Source organism: Eptesicus fuscus, chromosome 16 (assembly GCF_027574615.1).
Source record: "Eptesicus fuscus isolate TK198812 chromosome 16, DD_ASM_mEF_20220401, whole genome shotgun sequence".
NCBI classification, from domain to species: Eukaryota; Metazoa; Chordata; class Mammalia; order Chiroptera; family Vespertilionidae; genus Eptesicus; species Eptesicus fuscus.
The window spans coordinates 44,119,413-44,141,027 of record NC_072488.1 but is presented as its reverse complement, the minus strand read 5'-3'; the positions used below and the strand labels follow the sequence as shown (position 1 = coordinate 44,141,027).

Genomic DNA, 21,615 nt, shown 5'->3' with positions numbered 1-21,615 from the left:
ACTTCATTTTCTATTTTATAACTTATTTGTTTCTTTGAATTTAAAGTATGTTTCTTATAGACAACATATATTCATATCATGCTTTTTAATCCTTTCTGACAATGTCTGCCTTTAGTTGGAGTGTATGTAATTGTTGATATGGTTGGATTTTGCTCTTTTGTTTTCTATGTTTTTCATGTCTTTTTTGTTCTTCTGCTTTCTACCATTTTTGGTGTTAAATAATTTTTAGTGTGCTATTTAAAAATACATTGTTAAATTTTTTATTGATTATTTTTTGAGTTATTTTTTTAGAGGCTGCTCTATGAATTATAATCTGTATCTTAATTTATTACAGTCTACTTTAGGTCATTGGTGGTACAATTTTTGTATAATGTAGTGACTTTGCTTTAACTTAGCTCCATTACTTCCTCCCTCTTTTGTACTATTTTGCCATATGTATTATATCTATATATTTTATAGAATCTACAATGCAGTGTTATAATCATTGCTTTAAAAAATCTTTCAATGAAATTGAAAGAAAAGAGAAGAATATTTTTTATTATAATTTACTTGTCTTTTAATGCATATATTTATTAATTGTTAATAATTTGAGATTTTCCATGGATGTTTTTATTAAAAAGTTAATACTGGATTTGTCTTAATGTACAATGAAAACTAATTCAGGCTAGAAATTTTGCCTGAGGAGTGTATCTGTGACCCAAAAACAGACTGAGTTGAGCTAAAGGTGATATAATTCCTTTTATAGGCATTACCCTGCACTGAAAACTCTGGAACATCTAGAGCATACCTATCTGCCTCAAGTGAGCCACTATCGATTCTGCAAGGTGATGGTGGATAATATCCCTAAGCTTCGCGAAGAAATTAAGGATGTCTCTATGTCTGATCTCAAAGACTTTCTGGAGAGTATTCGCAAACATTCAGACAAAATTGGAGAGACTGCCATGAAGCAAGTAGGTCTTGGGTTTATGATAGGTTGGCCAATGACTTTGCAAGTATTTTGTTAAATTCTTTTGCTTTGTGTCTTAATTATTTCTTGTCATTTTAGGGAAGTCCTTCATCTTTATGGGAACACACAATTAAAAAAATGTGTTATATTTTCTTAACAGAGAAAGGAATTATTTACTAATATATATATGTATATATTATTTACATATAATATATATATATTTTTTGCTGTGTGCATGTTCAGTAACTGCTGATTGATTGTAATGGTTTATATTGGGGCTTTGATGAGGTTTTTGTTTTTTGTTTGTTTGATTGTTTGTTTTTAAATACTACCTTTGGCTTTGGATATGATTTGAAGCCCAAGATTTTAAAAAGTTCTCTTTCTAGTTAATGAGAAAAATCGTGTTGCAGGTATTTTTGGTTGATTATTTACTATGTAAGCAAACTGTCATGTTATAGATTTGAATATTTCTGTAATTTTTATTTCTGACTAGAGGCCCGGTGCACAAAATTCATGCACTGGGAGGGGCGTCCCCTCGCAGTCTGGGACCCCTCACTCCTTACTGCCTGCCCGCTTGCTGCTCCTTACCGCTCGGCTCGCTGCTCCTTAGCGCTGCCCCAGAGGCAGGAGAGGCTCCTGCCACTGCTGCTGCACTCGCCAGCTGTGAGCCTGGCTTCTGGCTGAGTGGCACTCCCCCTGTGGGAGCACACTGACCACCAAGGGGTAGTTCCTCCACTGAGCATCTGCCCCCTGGTGGTCATTGTGCATCATAGTGACTGGTCGTTCTGGTCTTGTAATGGTCACTTAGGCTTTTATTATATAGATATCATTGGGTGTCAATGAAAAAGTCCTATGGGAAATGCTGTGAATTATGATCATATAAGGAATTTATTTACAGCTTATAAATTAACAAATCTGTTAGAAACATTTATATTTTTTCCTTTAATTTCTTCATCTTTAAGTCACCAACACCACAAGAAGTGTCTGGATTTCCTTTGTCATTATGAATAAAAGAGCAGGAATTATTTGCAGTGCTACTTGCTTTTTTGAAATATAAGTCACATTGATTTTATTAAAATTTCTCAATATACCTTATGATGTAGCCTGCAACAATAAATAGAGGATTCATTTGTTTATGGAAAGTGTTTTTTTATTTTTGTTTTTTATTCTGCAATACAACTGTGTTCTTGAAGAAGTCATTTGTGGTTCTTATTCTGTGAGAAAGGAGGGAGTAGGCCATGTTTGGGTCATATGGTAATCTTTCAGATGTCTGTTTGATTCTGCAGAGGAGATTTGCCTATTGAGAATCCCTTTCCTAAGGGAATGCAGATATTCATTTCCATTTCTTCTTTTTAATTTTGTCAGTGTTACATTTTACAGAATGGAAAGTTTAAAACTAATTGATGGTAAACCTGGTAGAAATAATTATATCTGTTTTTAGTGGTGAAGAAACAAAATTAATCATTGAAAATATACCTTTGCACTGCTGGTTGATTTTTAAAAGAAATCCTCACCCAAGGATATGTTTCTATTGATATATAGAAGGAGAGAGAGAGAGAGAGAGAGAGTAAGAGAGCGAGAAAGAGAGAGAGAGAGAGAGAGAGAGAGAGAAGAGGGAGAGAGAGAGAGAGAGAGAGAGCGAGCAGGCTGGGCTGAGGGGACACCCCTCCCCCCCCGAGTGCACAAATTTTGTGCACAGAGACTCTAGTCTTCTATAATACTCAAATGCTAAGGAAAGTAGGTGGGGGAGAAACTACCATGTACTTTGTAGATTATGGTCAATAAATTTTTGCTTGAATTCATGGAATTTGGAAAAGGAGAGTAAATGGTTTATTTATCATTTTATATCAAGCCCAAAATGGTTTTCTGATGGTTTTCTTCACAATGGTGACTTAATTACTCTTTCCACTGTGTTTCCTGTGCCATCTTTAATATGGCTTTGAAGATTACTGCACAAGGAGTGTTACATTTGGGAGGGATTTAAGGGCTAGGCATGGATGCAGCACATTATCACTTCTACTCACATTTCTTTGGCCAGAACTTAATTATATGGCTATACTGACCTGCAAGGGTGGCTGGGAAAGGATATCTGATTGTTTCTAAGAGGAGAAGGACACAGGTTTGGTAGATAATTGCTAGTCTCTGACAAAGCCTACCCTTCTGGTTATCAAATATCTCTTCACTCTTCCTTAGGCTTTTTCCTAAGAGTGGCAGCCCAATATCCCACCCAGTCATTACATCCATCTCAAAGTCTAGTATCTTCCAGAGATACTCAACATTCTTCATGAGATCCATATATGTCTCTCCAAAGGCTGGTGACCAGGAACTAGGATGACAAGTTATCTGGACCTGCATCCCTTACAATCCCCATTTATAAGAAAAAAGCAAAAATAGAATAACTACAACAAAAACTCCCATGTAGAAAAGGGAATAATGGGAGACACACAGTATTACCTGCTTCATAGCAAATCATGTAATTCTTTTGGGTCAGCATTGGGAAATCATTCCACCTTGGTAGTAAGGGAACTTCTTGTGTAGATGTTGACTCCTTGCCCATTGCTCTCCTGGGCTCCTGGCTGCACACTGCTTTTTCTTTTCTTCTTCTTCTTTTTTTTTCTATGTGCTCTTCTGAAGTCCATGCTGGGGAATGTAGCTGCCTTACAAGAAGATTTTGTTTTTCTCTCTCTCTCTCCATCTATATTTATATCTACAACTTAGTTCCTCCTTCTCTCCTTCTTTCCCTCCCTAATTTCCTTCCTTCCTCTGCCTGCTTTCTGCTCCTGCAAGTGTAGGGGCCTGGAAGTTGTTTTAAGGCTATGAACAGTCAAAGATTTATTGTCCAGCTTTATGGGGTTTTGGCACGATAGTTATCTCAAAACTTAGTAGGCCTTTGATCTGTTTCTTTCTAACAGGTGCTATGTGGACGTCATACCCAGTATCAGGTACTATGTGGACATCATTTCTAAATATAGTTTTCAGGAACTTTTTTCCTTCTTTTTTATTTGGGGAGGTAGTGGAGGTGAGATAGCATAGCCCTTGCCTCATGTCACCTTCTTACATTAATGGCTTTGTTTTGAGGCTCTATGAAATAATGTGTGGGGAAATTATACCTGAATCTGATCGTTGCCTCACTTCGTTCAACTAGTAGTCTTCTAGGAATTTTCTTTCTCAAACACTTACCTTTTTTTTTTCTCTCTCTCTTACTGTTTAGGATCTTTGTGTGTTTAGCTTTATAACCCTCTGAGGCCCAAGTTTCTGGACTTCTATTCCCTATAAGTGCATTTGCAAATCAGTAAATTCTTTTCTATGCTCATCTTTTTTTCTTTTTTTTTTTAAATTCTTGCCCAAGGATATTTTTTTCCATTGATTTCTTGAGAGAGTGGAAGGGAGGGAGGAGGGGGAGAAAAAGAGAGAGAGAGGAACATTGCTGTGAGACACATAGATTGGTTACCTCCTGCACTCACCCCTACTGGGGTTGGGGAACCTGCAACCAAGGTACTTGCCCTTGACTGGGAATTGAAACTTCGACCCTTCTGTCTATGAGCCAATTCTATAACCACTGAGCAAAACTGGCCAGGGCTATGCTCATCTTTTTATGTAATACCTTGTTAAAAGCAGAAAGTAAATGCCAGTATACACTGTGACTATGACCGCCCATTCACTTATAGAGCTACAGTAGGCACATGGTGTGCTTTTTCATTTATTACAGGTTTGTTTTCCCAATTGTCTTGTCACATTTTTACAGGGCTCTCTAGGCTTTTGACTTGCGAAATATTCTTGCTGCCTACTGTCTGATCTCTACATTAATGCCTTTTATTTTTTGTTTTGTTATGGCCACACTGTTCTTCCAACACCAGTTTCTGTTTTCCTTAAATAATGTTGCCTGCTATTGTAGCTAAGCTCCAAAATCTCACCATAGAAGTTTTATTTTTAGCTCATGTAAAGTCTAAAATGGATGTTCTGGTAGGGTGGCACTGTTCCAAGTGATCTTCAAGGATCTAGGACTTTTCCAACTTGTGGCTTTACCACTTCAACCTGTGGCTTTCAAGATTACAGCAGTAGGGAAAAGAGTAATAAATAATGCTTGGAGGTTTATTATGGACCAAGCTTGTAAGTGATCCATATCACTTCTGCCAACATTACATTGGCCATAGCTTACACACTGCAAATGAGGCTTGGAAATACAGTCTATCTGTGTGACCAGGAGGTTTGGGAATAGCTAGCTAGTCTCTGTTACAACCTGCTGTTATATAGCCTAGAAAATACTTGTTTTCCATGTCTCTTGACTATTTTCTTCACAGTTTTATCTCTGACATTTCCCCCACATGTTTGTTTCCCTTCAGATTTACTAATTCAATTTTTAGCATTGTCAATGCTGCTATTAAAAATTTTATTCTTGCCCTAGCTGGTTTGTTTCAGTGGATAGAGCTTTGGCCTGCAGACTGAAGGGTCCCAGGTTCAATTCTGGTCAAGGGCACATGCCTGGGTTGCGGGCTTGGTCCCCAGTGTGGGGCATGCAGGAGATAGCCGATCAATGATTCTCTTTCATCATTGATGTTTCTCTCTCTCCCTCTCCTTTCCTCTCCAAAATCAATAAAAATATATTTAAAAAATTTTAATATTTATTTTTAGTTCAGCAACCAGAGTTTTGGCTTTAAAGAGTTTGTTCTTGTCTTTTTTTTTTTTTTTTGTAAAGCCTTCTTTAGAATCATATGAGAAAACATATGAAAGTCTTATTTATATTGATAGTTGGCTGGGTGCTTCTAGAAATTATGTAGGTGAATATGGGTTGCTAAAGTAACCCATGGGGTGAGCTTTGTCCTTGGTTCAGTGGAATGATAGAGGCAGTTAGTAAATTGACTTGTCTTAGTGATACACCAGGCCAAAACAAACTACTAGAAGGTTTCCACAATAATTGAGCTTTAATGAGTACATTAGGTTCCATGCTTATATCTGAGATTATAATTTTTTTTAAAATTGATTTCAGAGAGGAAGGGAGAGGGAGAGAGAGAGAGAAACATCAATGATGAGAATTATTGATCGGCTATCTTCTGCATGGCCCGTACTGGGGATTGAGCCTGCAACCCAGGCATGTGCCTTGACTGGGAATTGAACCAGTGACTTCCTGGTTCATGGGTCGACGCTCAACCCCTGAGCTACATGGCCAGGCCTAAACTGTATGGTTTTATTTTGCCTTTGGATGTAGGAAACAATGGTATAGTCCACTTTCAAATGGTATCTAGGTGAAAGTCTCTGAGTCTTCCACCTGTCTTTCAATACGCCTGGAAAGCTGCATAAGGGTAGGAAAATGTTCAATTTTGATAACTAGGTTAGAAGCTCAGTCATTTAGCAAAATCTGAGGAGAAATTTTAACATTGTTCATTCTGCTTTTTAAAAATTCTCTCTTATTACCAATTGAATTTTAGGTTAAGCAGTTAGGTTTTTATTTTCAAAAAATCTTTCATGTTCTGAGATATATATATTTAAAATGGTATTGGACTGAAAGCATTTAGTGGACCCACCTGTGGGTTCTGCCATGGAAACAGAGCCATTTTTAAAGCAGGCAGAAAAAACCTTTTCAATGTTGACTGTCCTCCAGTGTGTTTCCAAAACAATGTGCATATCCGGTTTGGAATTATCATTTCAGCTTGAAGTGATTTTATAAAAAAAATGTCTAAAGAAGTTCTTTCTTAATTGTCTATTGTTTTCTAGTTCCTTTTGAAATTGATTTCTGTAATTCACTTATGGAATTGATTTGTACAGGAGGGAAGTTCTATATTTCTTATTCTGATTAGTTTGCATTAAGCTTTGTGGGGCTAAATAACATTTATAATGTAAACACATTCTTGCTAGGTTGATTTCTGTGTGAGGCCCTTTAATGAAGGGAAGGATTTATTTACTTTAAAAATTCTAACTTGGGTTTGCCAAATTATATGAGTTATATAACTGATGCTTAGGCAAGGAACTGGTTCCATAAAAGAAATTGAAGGCTTCCAGCCATTCTTTCTTTAGTAGCTGGTTTTAAAGAAACTGACCCTTGGGTGAGATTAGTTGTCACCATGGTCCTTTACACCTTATACTTTATTTGGTTAAGTGTTAATTAGAGCAAAATGTGCTCTTTTATTTATTGTGTAGACTATCTTTTGACTTAGATCTGGCACAGAATTACCAACTGAGTTCACACAGGACATGTAATGACTGCCAAGGAAAAGCAATATTGTTGAAATCTCTTTTGTGCTGGATGTTACGCAACACTTCCACAGAATATGGCCTTTGGAGTCAAAGAAGTTGGTATTTAGTTGGTCTGGTATTCTTGGATTAACTTTATATTCACTTTTCTTCTTAATTTTGGTATTTATTTCTTCTTGCTTTTTGCTGATATGGTAGGTGTAAGGTGGAGGACTATGAGACTGTTTTATAGTAAGGAGTCTTGAAGTAGGCAGCAATTAGAATAGCTATGGTAGATACTACATTTTTTAAAACTGTTAAGTAATGACAATTAACAGAAGAAAACTCAGTCATAAACTACTAGAAAAAGTGGATAACAACTCAATTTTTAGTGTTTTGCAGAACCCACAGGTCTTAGAAATTAGCAGCATCAGGTTCTTCTGGGAAAGGGGGTAAAATCAATGCCCAAACAGAAGGATTGGTTGAATATCTATTTCAAAAGCAGTTAAGACAACTGATTCCTTCCCTAGCTATTCCCTAGCAGTCAACTGCCTTATCTCAGCTCTAGCAGAAGACCGGAGGAGAACAGATGCAAGTTGAGGGTAGGGTTACCAAACTGAAAACAGTGAGAGTATTGAGATTTATCCTCAATCTCACAGCTCTCTTCTGATTTGGTTCCCAGAACTTTGATAGCCAGGCTTAAATCCTTCATGTGTGAGATTGTAAGATACTCTGAATAAATGATTAGTACAAGAGAAATGTCCTAAAGATGTGTCCAATGGGTAGTCCCCAACAAAATGGACAAGTCAGATCTCTCGAGTCCGCAGTTGATCAGTCAGATGTACATGCACAGAAGTTTCAATCAGCTTTTCAGTTTCCCAATTTAAAATATAAACAGATAGTAAAGGGTTACCAGACGTTTAAGAAGAGCTCTAACGTGAAAGAGGTCAGAACAAACACGTAGATATTTTACAAGAAGAGGAAAACCGAAATGGCAAACCAAAACAAAACTGTCATCAATAGTAGCGTTAAAGAAACGAGAAAGTAACTTACACGCAAAAAAGAACAGAATGCTGCATAAAAGGAAGAATGTAGAGAACAAAAGAATGCTTAGAAATTAAAATTATGAAAGTAGAAACCACTTTATGGGGGGTTTGGAAAATAAAGTTGAAAAATATCTTCCGGAGAGAAAAGTAGAAAGAAAAAAAGATGGAATATGGGAAATATAAAATCTATAAGAATATTAAGGAGGCATCCAGGAGATCCAGCATTTGATGCTAGGCATTCTAGAAAAAGAAAGCAAAGAAAATGAACAAAAGGAATTCAATCATAGAAATAATATGGGGAAAATTCCCAGAATTCTAAGACATGAACTAACAGATTAAAAGACCCACAAAGTGACCAACAAAAGGGATGAAAACAGACTTACATTAAGGCATGTTCTGAAATCTCAGGAGCCAGAGAACAAAGAGGAAATCCTGAATGCCTTTAGAGAGAAAAAACAGGTCACATACAAAGATTTGGTGTCAAAATTATTTTAGACAACACTGGAAGCTATACTGTAAGCTAACCTGAAATGGAGCAGTGTCTTTAAAGTTCTAAGGGAAAATGATTTCCTTAGAAATCATATTTCCATATGTAACCACAATACCAAGAAGGTGTGAGAGTACAAGTATTTTCATTAATGAAAGGCCTGAAGAGTTTACTTTACATGAACAACAACCAAAAAGTATCTGATATATTCAGGACATAGATAATCCAACAGAAGACAAAGGCAGACAGTTTTCCTAAGATGATGGGCAAGGGAGGCAGTTGGTTGACAGTGGAGTAGCAGGGCAGAAAGTACAACTAGCACAGCCTGGAACATTTTAGACGTTTTAAAACATATTCCTACGAAGATGAATATATATATTTATGCATATTAAGAGGAAATTCAGATAGTTGTGGAGAACTTGGGAACAAAGTAATGATAAATACATAGAAAACTTAGCAAACATATACATAAGAAAATTATTAACTCCAGAAAACAAAAGTGTGTAAGAAAGGAAAAGTGATTGTAGTATCTTGTATGGCTTGACTGTGAATTGCATTTATATAGTTACTAGAAGCCCAGTGCACAAAATTCGTGCACGGGGGTGTGTGTCCCTCAGCCCAGCCTGCACCCTCTCCAATCTGGGACCCCTCGAGGGATGTCCGACTGCCCGTTTAGGCCTGATCCTACCTGGATCGGGCCTAAACGGGCAGTCGGACATCCCTCTCACAATCCAGGACTGCTGGCTCCCAACTACTCACCTGCCTGCCTTCCTGATTGCCCCTAACTGCTTCTGCCTGCCAGCCTGATCACCCCCTAACCACTCCCTGCCAGCCTGATTGATGCCTAACTGCTCCCCTGCCAGCCTGTTTGCCCCTAATTGCCCTCCCCTGCAGGCCTGGTCACCCCTAACTGCCCTCCCCTGCAGGCCTGGGTGCCCCCTAACTGCTCTCCCCTGAAGGCCTGCCCCCTCCCCCCCAACTGCCCTTCCGTGCAGGCCTGGTCGCCCCCAACTTCCCTCCTGCCGGCCTGGTCCCTCCCAACTGCCCTCCCCTTCTGGCCTGATCACCCACAACTGCCCTCCCTTGCAGACCTGGTCCCTCCCAACTGCCCTCCCCTGCTGGCCATCTTGTGGTGGCCATCTTGTGTCCACATAGGGGCAGTCATCTTTGACCAAATGGGGGCAGCCATCTTGTGTGTTGGAGTGATGATCAATTTGCATTTTATTCTTTTATTAGATAGGATTAGATGGGATAGAGGCCTGGTGCACGGGTGGGGACCGGTTGTTTTTCCCTGAAGGGTGTCCTGGATCAGGGTGGGGTTCCCTTGGGGTGTGGGGTGGCCTGGGCAAGGGGCCTGTGGTGGTTTGCAGGCTGGCCACGCCCCCCTGTGACCCAAGCGGAGGCCCTGGTATCTGGGATTTACTTATCTTCTATAATTGAAACTTTATAGCCTTGAGTGGAGGCCAAGGCAGGCCAGGGCTGCGGAAGCTTGGCTTCCTCCATCGCCCGGGCAACTCAAGCCTCCTGCTCTCTCCAGCTCCGTGGCTGCTGCCATTTTTGTTGGGATTTATTTATCTTCTATAATTGAAACTTTGTAGCCTTGAGCGGAGGCCTGGGCCGGCCAGGGCAGGTGGAAAGCTTTGCTTCCTCCATTGCCAGGGAAACCGAAGCCTCCTGCTCTCTCCATGGCCGCAGCCATCTTGGTTGGGTTAATTTGCATACTCGCTCCTGATTGGCTGGTAGGCGTGGCTTGTGGGTGTAGTAGAGGCACGGTCAATTTGCATATTACTATTTTATTAGATAGGACTAGAGGCCTTGATGCACGAAATTCATGCAAGAGTAGGCCTTTCTTCCCCTGGCTGCCGGCACTGGCTTCCCCCTGGCACCCAAGACCCGGGCTTCCCTCTGGCTGCCAGCAGGCACCCAGGACCCAGGCTTTCCTCTGGCCACTGGCAGGCACTTGGGACCCGGGCTTTCCTCAGGCCGCTGGCAGGCACCCGGGACCTGGGCTTCCCTCGCAGCCCTGGCTTTGTCTGGAATGTCGTCTGGAAAGATGTCTGGTCTAATTAGCATATTATGCTTTTATTATTATAGATAATAACTAAATACTAAAAGTTAATTATCAGAGTAATCTATTGATTTATCTTTGTTTTTGAGAGATAGGTTAATGTACACTGTGCAGATGTGTGGTACTGATGTATTATATCTGTGAATGATACATAAATCTTCATCTTCCCTGTTGGAAAATCAATGATTAAAGGTAATGCTTAAAAGTAAACAAACAAAACAAGACACTAAAACACAATAGCCAAAAGGCAGAAGCAACCTGAGTGTTCATTGACAGATGAATGGATAAACAAAATGTGTTATACAAATTCAATGGGACAATTATTCAGCCTTAAAATAGAAGGGAATTTGGACACATGCTACAACATGGATGACCCTTGGAGACATTGTGCTAAGTGAAATAAACCAGGCACAAAAGGATGAATATTGTATGATTCCACTTATGTGAGGTTCCTGAAGTAGTCAATTCATAAAGACAGAAAGTGGAATGATGGTTTCCAGGTGCTGGGGAGAGATGGGATAATAAGTTAGTGTTTAATGAGTACAGAGTTTCAGTTGGGGAAGATAAAGTTCTGAAGATGGATGGTGATGATGGTTGTACAACAATATGAATGTGCCTAATGCCACAGAACTGTACACTTACAAAGAATTAAAAAGGGAAAATTTATGTTATGTATATTTATCACAATCATAAAACTAAAAAAAACCACCAGACAGTAGCACATATAACCATGCTGTATAGAGATAAAAAGGTAAGCATCAAAAGAGTAACTACCTTTGGGAGTAAATAGGAAAGGAGAAAACTGTTGTTTCTCATAATAAACTCTACAGAACTATTTGTCTCTGTATGACTTAGCTATGCATGGCTTTTCATGAATAATTTGGATAAAATCTATTGATCAAAAAAAGAGAGAGAAGAAATATAAGTCATCTGATTTGGGACACACACACACACACACACACACACACACACACACACGGTGGGAAAAATTCTCTCAGTGTACAAAGGAAGAGTTGCTCTTATTTAAGAGATTATTTATATTTATCTTTGGCACTATTGATTTTCTTTTCTGCTTTATGGGGGGTAATTGAGCAGTCTTCAGTCCTCAGTTTCATAGATGTAACAAGATGGAATTAGAATTATGTATTAGATGTAAATTAAATTAAGGTCCATTCAATTCTCTGTTATATTGTGTGCCTTTTTAAGGCAGAAAACAGATAAATTTGGTAGAATGGGCAACAAAGCAAATGTTTTTTTGTAATGTAAACATTTTGAAGGTGATGAAAATTTGTGATAATCAGAGTGATCTCTTTCTTCTGCCTTATATTCTTTTTCTTTTTTAAAATACATTTTATTGATTTTTTACAGAGAGGAAGAGAGAGGGATAGAGAGTTAGAAACATCGATGAGAGAGAAACACCGATCAGCTGCCTCTTGCACACCCCCTACTGGGGATGTGCTCGCAACCAAGGTACATGCCCTTGACCTGGAATTGAACCTGGGACCCTTGAGTCCGCAGGCCGACGCTCTATCCACTGAGCCAAACCGGTTTCGGCTCTGCCTTATATTCTTAAGATAAATATTCACCTGTGTTCAGAAGAGAATGTGATTTCTTCGGCACCCTCTTTTAGTTGCAAAATAAATGTCACACTCTGCCATACCTGCCACTACTACAGGTCCACACCCTGATTTCGTACTTGGGCATGTGCTCTGATGAGTGAGTTGTCCGTGCTGCTGCAGGAGAAGATTGGGAAAGAGGGAATTAAAACAACAATGAAGGAAAATAGTGCTGATAGGCTAGCCTTCATAAAATTGGCTAGGCCTCAGAATTTTGTGGGAGAGAGCCTGCGGCCTCATATTATTTCATTGGGAAACAACTTTTTGTTAAATTTAAAATAAAGGAACATGATCCACAATGTGAAGTTTTTCTTGGGTGGTTTGTAAAATAACTGAACTTCATTCCAATACAATACTCCTAGAATTTCCTACTGCCCCCAAGTGTCATAAATAAATGCACCACACTAATGTGGAAATGAGGTTCAGTTCACTGAACTCATTTTTTACTTGAATTTGAGAACAATACTTTAGATCTAAGTTATGAGGTGGAAATGATTGATTTTATTAACATAAGTAAGATGCTATCTGGTTATGTTTTTATTATATAATTTAACCTCTGAAATATGCAAGGATATATAAGAGGTTATTTAAAATGATGCCTTAAATATGCTAGTAAATATGTAACCTAAGGGCTATTAGACATTAACACACAGGGGGCCGAGAACACCGCTTTATTATTTTTATTATCAGATAAACTTTAGATTGGTCAGACATAGCCTCTCTCTGCCTTTCTAAAAGATGAATGGAAGCAAGATGTATTTTTCATCTCATCAATGTAATGGTCTATTAATGCTTTTGTTTAATAGGTAGTGATCTCTCACTACAGGTCTATATGCGCTAGTATTCTTGTGTTGTATTTATGAAGTTACTATCACACTTTGCTTATATTTCAAGTCAAATATAACAACTGCATGATTAAAATATAGAATAAATATTTTAAAACAAAGATTTGCTTCTCTTTTACTTCCCTTCTCTTTACATGCTAGGTTTCCCCCCTACTTTTCCCTTCTCTTTTTTCCCCCCTCTTTTCTCTCTCTTGGTGTAGAAATCTTGCTTGCAAGACCTGAGGGTTCTGCTTCTTTCTGAGCAGACCAACCCAAGTGAGAATCTTTATTTTTAAAAATATCAACCATGATGTAAGATCTAAAACCATAATAAAGTTTAACTCAAGTTTGAAAGCTATGGTATTTGCTCTCTATTATGTATGTATTTAGTTGTGTGGATAATGGTTCTTTGTCTAAAGAACAATTCCAACTATGGCATTTTTTAGAGGGTTTAAATTCAAGGGTAAAGACTATTCAGTTCTGGTTTGTCCCAGATCCCAGATTTTCTTGATATTCTGATATAATTTTATTATTAACTAGAGGCCTGGTGCACAAAATTCATGCACTCGGGGGGGGGGGGATCTCTAAGCCTAGCCTGTGCCCTCTCGCAGTCCAGGAGCCTTTGGGGGATATCTGACGGATAGCTTAGGCCTGCTCCCCATGAGGAGAGTGAGCCTAAGCCATCAGTCAGACATCCTTAGTGCTGCTGTGGAGGCGAGAGAAGCTCCCGCCACTGCCATTGCGCTCGCCAGCCATGAGCCCAGCTTCTGGCTGAGCGGAGCGCCCCCTGTGGGAGCACACTGGCCATCAGGGGGCAGCTCCTGCGTTGAGTGTCTGCTCCCTGGTGGTCAGTGCACGTCATAGCGACCGTTCAGTCAATTTGCATATTAGCCTTTTATTATATAGGATTATTATATAGGATTCTAATTAGATTAAATAGGTTCCAATACCTAATTTGATATCAACACAGTGAAAAGTGTACAAAGCAAACAAGAACACCAAAGACATGTTTTAAAATGGTTGTAAATTTTGCCCATTTAAAAATTAAATGTGATTAATCCTTGGATCCTGCCTGCAGATAGTAATTTATTCTACTGTTTTAATTCCATCTTAAATTTGGTAAGTGCTTTCTCACATTTAGTTCTTTTCTATCCTAAGTTTAGGTCTATTTAATTCTATAAAGTAGATCTTATAGAGCATGATTAATATATTTTGTCATTTCGATTGTCTTTTTAAAAAAAATGCTTTTGTTAGGGTGGCAGGGATCATTAATAATCAAGAAAAATAGGTGTCTTATGTAATTGACTATAGACAGTATTGTAACATTTTATAAATAGAAGAATTATGAGTTGTAAAGCAGAATAGTCAAAGAGGAATTAGCACCAACCAAATTTACTTAAAAAAAAAGATTGAGTTTGATTATATTGATTATAAAAGACTTTGAGATAGTGGTCTAAGATGGTAGATTGTGGTTTAATATACTTAGGGAGAAAGGAGACTGGTTCCATTGTTGACATTCTCAAGGACTATAGCCATTTACTTATTATGAATTTGACTTGCACTAATTACAAAGTAGGAGCGCTAATGCCTTATCTTTGTCATTCCGTTATAGTGATACTAAAAAATACCAAGCATCAGTCAAACATCTTTCTAATAATTTTAGAGAGTGTAAGCTCATATCCATTCCTAGTCTTTTTTTGTAGAGAAACTTTTATAATCCTATATAGTAAAAGCCGACTATGCAAATCGACCAAATGGTGGAATAACCTTTGGAACGACTGGTCACTATGATGCACACTGACCACTAGGAGGTAGACGCTCAACACAGGAGTTGCCCCCAGCCTGCAGGCCCCAGGCCAGCCAAGGAGGGTGCCAGCGGGGGGCCCCCCAATTGCCCCGCCGGTTGCCTCACAGATTGGCCCTGATTGCCGGCCAGGCCTACGGACCCTACCCATGCACGAATTTCATGCATTGGGCCTCTAGTATCTTAATAATTAAAGAACATAGGTTTGAAATAAAAAAAGCTAGGTTAAAGCATGGCTATCTCAGTTATAATGTGAGTGGACAAAACATTTAATCCAAGCCTTCCTTTCCTGTTTTATTTTGTTTGTTAATCCTCACCCGAAGATTTTTTTTCATTGCTTTTTAAAGAGAGTGCAGAAAGGAGGGAGGGAGGCATGAAGGGAAGAAGTGAGAGAGACACATTGGTTGGTTGGTTGTCTCTTGCATGCTCCCTGACCAGGTCTGGGGATCAAACCTGCAACCCAGGTAGGTGCCCTTGACTGGGAATCGAAACCAGGATGCTTTGGTGTTTGGGAGGTAACTTCTCTAACCACTGAACAACACAGGCCAGGATCTTCCTTTCCTCTTTTATTAAGAGTCAAGTAAGATTATGTAAGTAAAGTACTTAGCACTGTGTCCAACACACTGCATACCCCCAAAATATGGCATTTTTGGATGATTTTTGTTTTGAGATCAATTCGATTTTTTTCAGGCAATTAAAATCTTCACTTGGGGGTATCTTGGGTATTAATAGCCTGATACCAACTGTCTTTCCCCCTCTCCATCTCCTTATTAAATTAATGCAACTCTATTTTTCTGTGAGTATATAAACAAACTGATTTGGAAAAGCATGAGTCATGACTTTTGGAGGGGAACATTTTTTTTAACCTTAAAAGGGTTTTTCATGCTTTGGTGTTAAGAAATGCAGGATTGCCGAAACAGGTTTGGCTCAGTGGATAGAGCGTCGGCCTGCGGACTCAAGGGTCCCAGGTTCGATTCCGGTCAAGGGCATGTACCTTGGTTGTGGGCACATCCCCAGTAGGGGGTGTGCAGGAGGCAGCTGATCGATGTTTCTCTCTCATTGATGTTTCTAACTCTCTATCCCTCTCTCTTCCTCTCTGTAAAAATCAATAAAAATATATTTAAAAAAAAAAGAAATGCAGGATTGTTGGTTGTTGTTGTTTATTTTTGTTTTTTTTTTACTATGTCTGTAATGATGGCTTTAATGTCAATGATAAATCTCTAGGCCTGTTTAAATAAGCAATTCAGACCATAGAAATTAATGAGACTGAAATAGATTTTGTAGAGTAGTGAAACCAAGTGTAAGGCTTGGATCTAGAGCCCTCCTCTCCAATCCCCAAGTGTTCCCTTTGACCTGGGGGATACCTCTTACTGGTCCTGGAGAAATCAGTGGATAATTCCTTGGATTGTTGTGCTCTCAACAAGGGGTTTATTCTTAACCTCTGTCAGATGTTTTCTTTACTGAGCACAAAAGCTCCATTAAAATAATGCTAAGGGAATTGATATGTGAGGAAATAAAAAGAAAGGGAGAAAAAAATATTTAAACACATTCAAGAGAGCCAGAGATATAGACTTAGGGATGGTCTAAAAGAGAGAACTCTAGTTTAGTTGTATTTTCTCACTTCCTTCTAGATCTTCCTGACAAAGTAGGAACCCTTGAAGTAGTTAAAATTAAAAAAAAAAAAATTACATACAATAAAATTCATTATTTTTTGGTATACATGGGTTTTTTAAACATGCATAGTAGTTTCATGTAACCAGCACTACAAATATGATACAGGACAATTTCATCACTTCCCCAAATTCCATTGTGCCGCCCCTTTGTAGTCAAACCTTCTCTCTACCCATAACTCATGGCCATTGATCATGAAATGAATAAAAATATATAGGATGGGGGACTTAGCCAGTGTGGCTCAGTTGGTTGGGTAGCATCCTGTGCACTGGAAGGTTGCCAGTTTGATTCCCAGTCTGGCACATGCCCGGGTTGCAGGTTCAATCCCTGGTATGGGCTGTGCAGGAGGCAGCTGATGTTATGTTTCTTTCTCTCTCTTCCTCTCCTTTCCCCTCTCTTTGAAAATCAATTAAAAAATCTTTAAAAGAAATGGATGGGAAACACATCCAACAAATAATTAGGACTACTAACTAGAACTTTAGTTAATTATTGCTACACTACTCAGTGATGGGGAATGTGGCATTTCTCTTATTCTCTCTTGTTTAGGATCTTAACAGAAATGAATCCCAAACCAAAAACACAAACTTAAATTTTTGCAATCGAATAGTGACAGATAAACATCTAAATTGTTGCTTTTTCTAGGTCTATGGGATTCTAAGGTTTAGAGGTTTTATCACCTTTGAACCTGACTCTTGGGATGGATTCTTTCTATTTTCATCAGAAGGTGAATGGATAAATGAGTGCTCTGAGATGGCTAGGGAATATAACACTTTGGACCATGAAATATGGGAAATGGTCAGGTCATTAGAGTTGAATTTTTCAATTGTGGACTTCTTTGTTCTTTGTGAGAGGCTAAGGGACAGTAATGGCAAGAGTGTATACTGTGAGCTGAAAGTTTTCAACCGATTATGTTTTATTTGTTTTGAAAGCTTGCTAAAAAAGCTGTTTTGTTGACAAGTTCAGGCTACTTTACCTTCCTGACATACTTTTCTAATTGCACATCTATAGCAAATTTAGAACAGCTTTCAGTTATTACTTGTGTGTGTGCATGCGGAGGAGAAAATTCTCGGCAGATTAGGGCATTTGTTTTTGGGGAAAGAAAGGCTTGGTGAGGTTGTGGTGTGTACTCGCATGTGTGTGTGTTTGCTTAAACTCTGAAGTCAGCCAACCGTGGAGGCCTCTGAGTGTGGTTAGACATTAGTGAAGAACAGTGATAATGGACCTTTATGTAAATTTTTAAGTGTTTGGAAATATTTAAAAATTGAGAAAATACTGTTTTAGAAATGAATGACCGGTTAGGGGAGATGATTATACTCTATACCAGTGAGATGTTAATGAGATTGGGAGGGAAGTAGTGAATTGAAGAGCCCTTATTTTTAAAAAGTCTGACAGTGCCAATGATTAAGATGTATTTTGTCCCGTGGCACACCATGAAGAAAGTGGACTTTAAATGACACGGGACCCACTTGGAGAACCCTAGGCAATAAAAGGGATCTGGGGCAGGTGTTTGGAAAAGGGGAACTTATAGGTAGGATAGAGTCCAGGAAGGGAAATAAGATGGTAATCATTTACTGGCATTTTCTTGAGGGCACGTGTCTGAATTGGTTTCATCTTTTTGTTCTCACAGAACCTAGCACACAGATTTGTATTAACTTAGGCATTCATCAAATTTTTGTTATGTTATACATATATATACTTTTTTTTCCTCTTGCATTTAGAAACGGAATCTCCATGGATATTGTAAAAGTTTTAATATTTTCCTGCTCTTCTTAGGCTATTAAGTTGCTAATCAAATCTATGACTGTTATATCCAACTTTGATATCTCAAGATGCAATTTAGCTTTGAAAGCCCTGATGAAATTTTTTCACTTAGATATAATTTTATCTTGACTCTCTCCAGTGAACCTTTCTCACTTCTATATACCAGTGAAGTTTTTTTTTTATTGTGGTAAGATGTACATAATATAAAATTTACCTTTTTAAAAAAATATATATCTTTATTGATTTCAGAGAGGAAGGGAGAGTGAGAGAGAGATAGAAACATCAATGATGACAGAGAATCATTGATTGGCTGCCTTCTGCACATCCGCCACTGGGGATTGAGCCCTCAACCCAGGCATGTGTCCTTGACCGGAATTGAACCTGGGACCCTTCAGTCTGCAGGCTGACGCTCTATCCACTGAGCCAAACCAGCTAGGGCTAAACTTTACCTTTTTAATAGTATTTAAATGTGCAGTTTTATAGCATTAAGTATGTTCACATTGTAGTGATACTCATCACCACCTACCATCTCTAAAACTTTTTCATCTTCCCAGACTGAAACCTTGAAACCAGTGGGTTTTAAGCTTGTAATGTGTGTTCCAGTACTGATGAATAAATGATCTTTTACATATCTGTTGAGGAACTCGTGCTCTCTTTGCAGGGCAGAAAAAGTGGCAAAGAACAAAACTGGGATTCTTTTAATTTAATAAGAAGCAGATTATAATTATTGAATTTTATAGATTTTTTTTTTCTTTTTTTCTCTCCACGCCCCCCTCCCCCAGGAAATTTGTTCAGAAGCAACAGTTGGGAGGAGAGAGAGATTCTGTGGTCTTTGTAAATTGTAAGATATGTATACAGAAAGCAAATTTTTCTTTTAGATATAATCTTATTTGTTGACTTAGGCTAAAGTCTGTTGTTAATTTGTATCTTTCTCTTACTTATAAGTAAACCATATGAGAAAACAAATGCCAAAAAACAGTACAGATTACTTCCCAACAGAACGACTTGAGGTCTTCTCAGTCTTCCCAACACGGATCTGCTAGCTGTCCTGATGAAGAGGCTGTGACCTAACTGGGCATGTTTTTTGTTTGTCTTTGCTGGTAGGTCTTCAATCAGAGTTGGTCTTTTAACATTGGAGAATAGAAATATGTATAGCAGTGGTTTATAAACATTGTAGAGATATAAACCTTTTGAGTGTCTAATGAAAGCCATGAACTCTCTCTAGAAAAATTATCAAGTGAATAGAAAATTTTCATAAAATGCCAGGGGATTTAGGCACTCTTTGAAATACATCCAATTATGTATCCCTGGTGGGAACCATCTGGGTATTAAGGTCCACAGTATGTATCAGATTCAGTAGTATATCCTGGGATTCTCCTATTCCAATTTCATCATGATTGGTGAAGAGTACATAGAAAAGATTGAATGAAGTTGTGCCTCTCTCAGTTTCATTTTATACCATGAGCGAAAATGGATACTATCTTCATAAACACATTGACAGATAGGTTCAAGATGTTGGTAAGCTTTTCTGAGTAGCTGAGTTTAAATAGTATGTAGATGTCAGAGAGTAAGTTGACCTATATGGAATTTTGTTATGAAAGTTGGATAAGGTTTTATGTCCAAACTTTGGTTTGGCTTGAACTTCTCATATGTTTTTGCCGGTTATTTCTTTCTCTTATATTTGTTGTACAGGTAATACAGAAGAAATAAAGTAGGGCAAAATAATTTTATTTATATTTTATTGATTTTTTTACAGAGAGGAAGAGAGAGGGATAGAGAGTTAGAAACATCGATGAGAGAGAAACATTGATCAGCTGCCTCTTGCACACCCCCTACTGGGGATGTGCCCGCAACCTAGGTACATGCCCTTGACCGGAATCGAACCTGGGACCCTTGAGTCTGCAGGCCAAAGCTTTATCCACTGAGCCAAATCGGTTTCGGCGGGCAAAATAATTTTTAAAAAAGTTCTAATTTTGACTTGAAATAGCTGGAGGTAGCATAGTATGAGTAAGCTTAAAATTGGTATCCACTTAAATATTTAGTGTGACATAAAAGACATTTTACTTCTGGGAAGACTTAACCTCTTTCTTCCCAGAGAAAACCCTCCTTTTTCTTTATGGGTGACCTTACCTCTTAACTAATGTCACAGAGAAACTGAGGACTTTTAGGCAGAAACTCTCTTGGATCTTAGCACTCTTGTTCCTTAACTATTTAGGTCTCCACCATTCGTTAGTGCTTTAATTCCAGTCTCAGAGGAAGAGGCTATTTCTCCTTTTTAAGCTATTTCTTTTACTTGTGCTTAGCCTGATTTTTTATTTTATTTTGTTCTGTTCATTATTCTCTTATTCTCCTCCCTTTTTCTTCAACCTATTCCTTTCAGTAACTCTTTTCACTTCATAATTGGCATGCTTAGGTCTCCCTTTTGTTGCCAACCTTACTATAATCCCTCTTCCTTTTACCAAACCAACCAATGCTTTTCTTTCATATTCCCTGTCTCATCGTATGATATCACTATTTATCCAAGATAGAAATCTGATTTGCTAAGAAATTTGATAGTTCTGTAGGGATTTAAGAATAGTAAGTAAAATATTGTGGGGTGGGGAAGAGTATACATAATATTGTAAAACGAAATTGCATCGTATTAGTAAAAGCAGAATATAAGTACTATGGAGACTCTTCTTGGGATAGTTTGAGACTTGTAATGTTTGGAAGTAGAGGTGGACTAAATAGTCTGATGAGGCGTTTTTCCAACTTTACTTCATTTACTACAGTTACTAGGAATTTTCAAAAAATTTGACATCCTTATTTTCCAAAGAAATTGAACATTTGTGCCTAATAACTGTATATTTGTATTTATAAATTGCATATGTATATTACTCTCATTTTTTTATTATGGACTTTCTTCAGTAAAACATTTTTGTTTATATGTACCTCCTATATGTATATTTCATTTATTTATAAATTATATATGTACTACTCTCATTAGCTACTATGTTAGAGCAGGATATACTGTATATTTAGGGGAGGGATCCATTGTTAATAATATACTTAAATCCCTTTTTCAATTAGTCTTGATAATTTCAAATTTTGGGGGTTATTTTCTATCAGATCAGCTTTGATCATTTTTATATTTATTACATGATATGTTTGGCAAGGGGTTCTTACCAGGTGTATCAATTTTCCATTGCTGTTTAACAAACCACCCCATAACTTAATGGCTTAAA

General features: G+C 38.1%; 1 protein-coding gene across 3 annotated transcripts in view; it reads left to right on the top strand.

Moving 5' to 3' along the window:
- Positions 1-21,615, top strand: part of EXOC6B (exocyst complex component 6B) — a 506,048-nt gene that overhangs the window by 82,135 nt on the left and 402,298 nt on the right. For all 3 annotated transcript variants that reach the window (XM_054728545.1, XM_008147458.3, XM_054728546.1), the window contains one exon: positions 746-950. In XM_054728545.1, coding sequence (XP_054584520.1) covers positions 746-950 — 205 coding nt within the window. The remainder of the gene's footprint in view (positions 1-745; positions 951-21,615) is intronic.